General features: G+C 44.6%; 1 protein-coding gene across 1 annotated transcript in view; it reads left to right on the top strand.

Moving 5' to 3' along the window:
• The window catches only part of LOC104167665 (EH domain-containing protein 3), a 28859-nt gene extending 23305 nt beyond the window's left edge, over positions 1-5554 (top strand). The window contains exons 4-6 of the mRNA XM_009707986.1: positions 1394-1806; positions 2831-2995; positions 4490-5554. Coding sequence (XP_009706288.1) covers positions 1394-1806; positions 2831-2995; positions 4490-5017 — 1106 coding nt within the window. The 3' untranslated portion in view covers positions 5018-5554. The remainder of the gene's footprint in view (positions 1-1393; positions 1807-2830; positions 2996-4489) is intronic.
• Positions 5555-5765: the final 211 nt, after the last annotated feature.

Below are 5765 nucleotides of genomic sequence, written 5' to 3'. Positions count from 1 at the left end.
TGTAAGGAACAAAATATAATTGACCAATGCAAAACACTCCCCAGTAATAACACTTTGCAGTTGTATAAAAGTTCTCAGTGGCAAACAGTTAATACCGATTTATCCAGCTGAAGAAAAAGTTCACACAGGCTGACTTGAGAACCAGGATTTCACCCCAGTTTGCTTAGTCACAGGAGAGAAAAGGCCAGTGGCAAAAATCAAGATCAGAGCTCAGCAGCCCTCCCTTCTGTAGTCCTGATCTAATGACTACGATGCAGTGGTTGCCCTCTAGGTTTTGGAAAGGGCAGAAAGAAAAAAAGAAAAGAAAAAAAAAGAGAAAGAAAATAGAAAATTGGGGGGAAAAAAAGCACTGAACTAATTATCATACATTTATTCACAAAAGTCAAGATTAAAATAGTGTGTTAAAGGATTTGAATGCAAATAGCATATGCTCTGTCCTGATCTCTCCTAACAGAGTGCAGCACTCTGGCAACACAGATAACCCCAAATGTCGCACAGCACAGGAGAGCCTGACAGAGAGCACCAGTCTCTCGGTGAAGCTTTAAAGAAGGTTAAAACACCACAGAGCTAGGAAAGAAGGTCATTTTGTTGCTGTTATGGCTGTTTTAAAAACATCTCCACACACACTATTTATCATACCCTGTATTGCCTAGAGGTGGACCCAAGTCTGACACTGTGCCTCCATTATACTTAGAACTAAGGCATGTGAAACTGGAACCCACTGTTTCTAGTCCGAGTCCACCTCTGGTGTTCACAGCAATGCTGTCATCTAATCATCAAGTACTTAACAAAGTAAATACAAATCATTTTGCTTTGTGCACAAACAGGTAAGACAGGATGATTACTCAGGTAAGGCAAGTTATTTGCATTCTGGGTTTTGAATTGGATGGGACAAAGTCTCGCACAATTAGACAAGACCTGAGAGTTATTAAGTGGTAGAGAGATGCATCTCAAACCAGTCTGGGTGCAAGTACTGCAATTATCCAGCTTTCTAGAGCCTTTGTAGGCTATGCTGGTGGCCAGTAACTCAGAAACTAGACTTCCCTTGTTGCCACATGCAAGACTTCTGCAGCAGCTCTTTGAACATAGCAGTTTCCTCGTGATGGGCACTTGAATGAAGCATCTGTAGCACAAGCTCAGGACTTCTTTGGATGGTCTTTTGAAGTGAAGATAAGAGCTATCCTTAACTGTGTGCATCTTGGGCATTTCAGTGTGAAGGACAGTGCCTCATCTCCACCTTCTTTGGGACAAGGAATGATGTTTCATGTTTCCTTTATCAAGCTACCCGATCTACTGGGGAAGCTTCCTCTTTGCAAGCTTCCCCTCAGATGGCACAGTTCAGGTACAGCACTCCCATGCACTCACATCTCTGCTTTTCCTCCACCCCTTGCAGGTTACGACTTTGCCGCTGTACTGGAGTGGTTTGCAGAGCGGGTTGACCGCATTATTCTCCTCTTTGATGCACACAAGCTAGACATCTCTGATGAATTCTCTGAGGTCATCAAGGCCCTGAAGAACCACGAGGACAAGATGAGAGTTGTTCTCAACAAGGCTGACCAGATAGAGACTCAGCAGCTGATGCGGGTGTACGGTGCCCTCATGTGGTCCCTGGGAAAGATCGTCAACACTCCTGAGGTCATCAGGGTCTACATCGGCTCCTTCTGGTCCCATCCGTTGCTCATCCCTGACAACCGCAAGTTGTTTGAGGCGGAGGAGCAGGACCTGTTCAGGGATATCCAGAGCCTGCCCCGCAATGCAGCCCTGAGGAAGCTGAATGATCTCATCAAGCGAGCACGGCTGGCCAAGGTGGGTGTTGCCATAGAACCCCCCAAGCATTCAGTTTGGGCTATCTGCAGTATGCAGGCTATGGGGAAGTGGTTTTGGCCAGTTTGGCTTGCAGAGCTGGTGGATCCTACTGTTTTTTCCATCCCATTTCACTCAGGCCCAGCATATTAGTCGTGTGCACTTCAAGGAAGAAAGCACCTCCTTTGCTTGGTGCATCAATCATGACAGGCCAGAGTGAGGAAGGTAGCCACAGATCAAAGCAGGTAGCACTCAAAGGGATCTGGAAGGCAGTTGCTCTGTGGTAGCAACTTGAGAATTAGGACTGATTCAGAATGTCAGAATCACACACCAAGGGAATTAGTAAGCCCTAGGTCTTTTGCCTTAAATGTTCTTAGCTAAGAGAGATACCTGGCTAAGGTGGATGCAGAGGAGGTGGAAACTCACAAGAATGGCAAATAAGCCTGCCGTATCTCTGAATATTTGAAATGGGCTGAAGGAAGCCCCTCAGAATACAGGGTAGAACCCCATATCAATTGAGAAAAAGAGACCAGAAGATCCCTAAAAAGCTTTCTGTGCAAGGGTGTTAATTTCTAAGAGAAAACACTTGATTCCCCATTAAAAAAAAAAGCCAGAATGTCTCATAAGTTAAAGACTGGTATTCATACTAAAACATTAAACCAAGTCTAGAGTGCTCCAAAACCTGTGTGTTCGTTTTGGACTGGAAAGGGACTATTCCCTGGAAGGCCATGCCTAGTGGAAGGGGAAAAAAAAAACAACCACCCACCACTTCCTCTAGGAAGTGCATATGAATCTCTGGATGCCCAGGACTCAACACTCTCTTCACCTTGTGTCAGCACAGCCAGAGCGCACAGCTGAGTGGCACTTAGCACTGGAGCAATAATCTGCAGGTATGGGCAAGCTGGGGAGCTGAGCTTGCTCTTCAGGGTGGGACAAGATGGGGTTCAGTCCTGGGCACAGGGAAGAATTTTCTCATGTGATCTTTAACACTTGTCTTCCTCATTCCATATTATTTAATGCCCTTCAGGTCCATGCCTACATCATCAGTTCCCTAAAGAAGGAAATGCCCTCAATGTTTGGGAAAGACAATAAAAAGAAAGAGCTTGTTAACAACTTGGGAGAGATTTATGCCCGGATTGAACGGGAGCATCAGATCTCACCAGGAGACTTTCCTAATCTGAGAAAGATGCAGGTAAGCAGTGGCATCTTGGCTGGAGCACCAAACACCCGTGGAAAGAGCATTACAGTAACCGCAGGGAATACGGCAAAAGCCATGCAGACATTAGTGGTTGTTGTTTGTGGGAAAGGCCTGTTGTAATGTTGAAATGGGCCTTGAAATATGCACATGCTATATTTGGGCATGAACACTTTTTGCCCATAGAGCTCACGTGAAGCTACAGCTGCCTTCATTTCTCAAATCTTTGCCCGAATAGCACTTTACAGCAAATCATTTCTTCTATTTTTCTTTATTTTTAATTCCAGGTTCCATTTGCAGATTTTTCAGGCCTAAGAATACTGCTAATTTATATTGAAAGGAAAGCTATATCCTGAAAAGCCTGCATATGCCCCTCTCCTCAAGAGCTGTATTTTTTTGTCTTCTACTTCAGTCTGTTTCTAGAAAGAGAGAACGGAGGCTATGAAGACTTAAAGCCCCTTTTCTATTTTAAGCAGAGAAGCAGGTTTTCTGTTCTGCAGAGCTGAGACCTGACCCAGTGTTCATGTAAGTCAAAGACTTCAAAGAACCTTGGATCAGAGCCTTGTATTGTATATTCAAACAATGCTGGACACTGCTACATTGCTGCGTGGCTTTAGTCCAAGCAGAAACCTGTTCCGAGTTGCTAGCTGTTGAAGTCATTACTGGCTCTGTATGGAAGACATAGCATCTGCTTTTTTTTTTTAAAAGTATATTTTCCATAAGTTTTTGGGAATGAGATCTATGGAGTGTATCCAATAGAAGATCCCATTAACTGCTTGTTAAAATGTGTGTTTAAGTTTTTAACAATAGCTATACCAATCCAGTTGGAGCGGATAGTGTGGATTTAACGAGTAGAGGGTGAAGGATAAAGCTGTAGGTTGTTTTGCAGTTTTTAGAAGAGTTATCTGCAGGCCCTGCTCAAAGCACTTTTGTTTAGCTGTGAAAATTACAGAAACTGAGCCATGCTCTAAAGACATGCCCACCTCTTTACAGACATGCTACTGTCTTTATGGCATCTGAAAGATGCACTGTATGATGAGGAGTAAAATAGTCTTTTGCCAGAGTGTCATCTCCTTTCTAGAGTGCAGAGGGGAAGGAGGGAATGCAGAGCACTGGCTTGAGGATGTAGCAAGAACTGCACAACCAGTTTGCCTTGAACAATTTGGTCTTCAAGGAGATTGCTTCTGTGTGGCTTGGAAGGTTTGAGTAAACCACTTCCCCTCTCTGTATCATGTCAGCACCCCTTTGTAAGCTGAAAAGACAATTTTCTGTAGGGCTTAAAGAGGATTTAAGTAAGAGCAAGGCCAGCAAGGGACACCTCATCACATGCTGAGGAGCAGGGCTAGCAGAGGAGGGAATGCTGAGCTTCCCACTCCTCCTCACCAATAGCAGGTTTTTGAGCCAAAGAGCAGACAGGCACCCCTCTCTACGCTGCTACTGCACTGTGCACAGCCATGATGGTCACTTCTTGCTATGTTGTTCCACTTTAAGGATCAGTTGCAAGCCCAGGATTTTAGCAAGTTCCAGCCTCTGAAGAGCAAGCTGTTGGAGACTGTGGAAGACATGTTGGCCAACGACATCGCCCAGCTCATGGTGCTCGTACGCCAGGAAGAGTCACAGCGGCCAACCCAGATGGTGAAGGGAGGAGCCTTTGAGGGCACCTTGCATGGTCCATTTGGCCATGGCTATGGTGAAGGCGCTGGTGAAGGGATCGATGATGCTGAGTGGGTGGTAGCCAGGGACAAGCCCATGTATGATGAGATCTTCTACACACTCTCGCCTGTCGATGGTAAAATAACTGGTGCCAATGCAAAGAAGGAAATGGTAAGGTCTAAGCTGCCCAACACGGTGCTGGGCAAGATATGGAAACTGGCTGACATCGACAAAGATGGCATGCTGGATGATGAGGAGTTTGCCTTGGCGAATCATCTCATTAAAGTCAAGTTGGAGGGTCATGAGCTGCCAAATGAGCTCCCTTCCCATCTCCTCCCTCCATCCAAAAGGAAAGTAACAGAATGAAAGGAAGGTTACAGGGGAGAGGGAAAGGGAAGGGGGAAAAAAGATCTAGAAAAACATGTTTACTTAAATTATACCTTTAGATGTGAGATCACCTTTGGATTTATACCTATTTTGCTGTATGGAGGAAAAACTAAAGCAGAACAAAAAAGTCCAATCCTTCTTCATGATAATATGCAATTAACTCTTCCAGTGTAACATCCCTGCTTTCTAATGTGTAGTCTGTAAATATGAAGGTAAAAAAAGGATGTTGAGACTAGGAGAATCTGATGAGCAGGAGGAGAGGAAAAACTGAAATGGGCTGCATTTTTTGAGTGGAATAGGCACTAATAGAAATCTGCTAACTGCCAGTATCACTCCTGAGCTTCGGCTGCACCTTCTGCTGTTCAGTGAGTCTCACAAACTTGAGGAGACTGGGATCTTGATAGTGAAGCGGAAACTGAAAGGTCTCCAAGGTATTGGCCAAACTAAAGAGCACTTGCTAATTAACATAAGCCCACGCTAAAATACTAGATACTAAACCCCAGAGTTAAGAATTTTAGGAACCTTGATTCACTGTTAGATGCAAATTTTACGAGCGTTTCCCTGTCCTTAAAGAAAAATAAATAAAATTTGAAACAGCTCTAAACTGGGCAGCTGGAGTTCCTCATTGTTCACTGTGGGACAGGCACTAAGAACTCCCAATCATTGCTACCTCCCATTCAGTCCCCAGGGGAGATTTGTTCTGCAGGCATGGCCAAGCGAACCACCC

This window comes from Cariama cristata, unplaced genomic scaffold, assembly GCF_000690535.1.
Source record: "Cariama cristata isolate BGI_N322 unplaced genomic scaffold, ASM69053v1 scaffold21349, whole genome shotgun sequence".
Classification (NCBI taxonomy): domain Eukaryota; kingdom Metazoa; phylum Chordata; class Aves; order Cariamiformes; family Cariamidae; genus Cariama; species Cariama cristata.
This window is presented reverse-complemented; position numbering and strand designations above follow the sequence as displayed.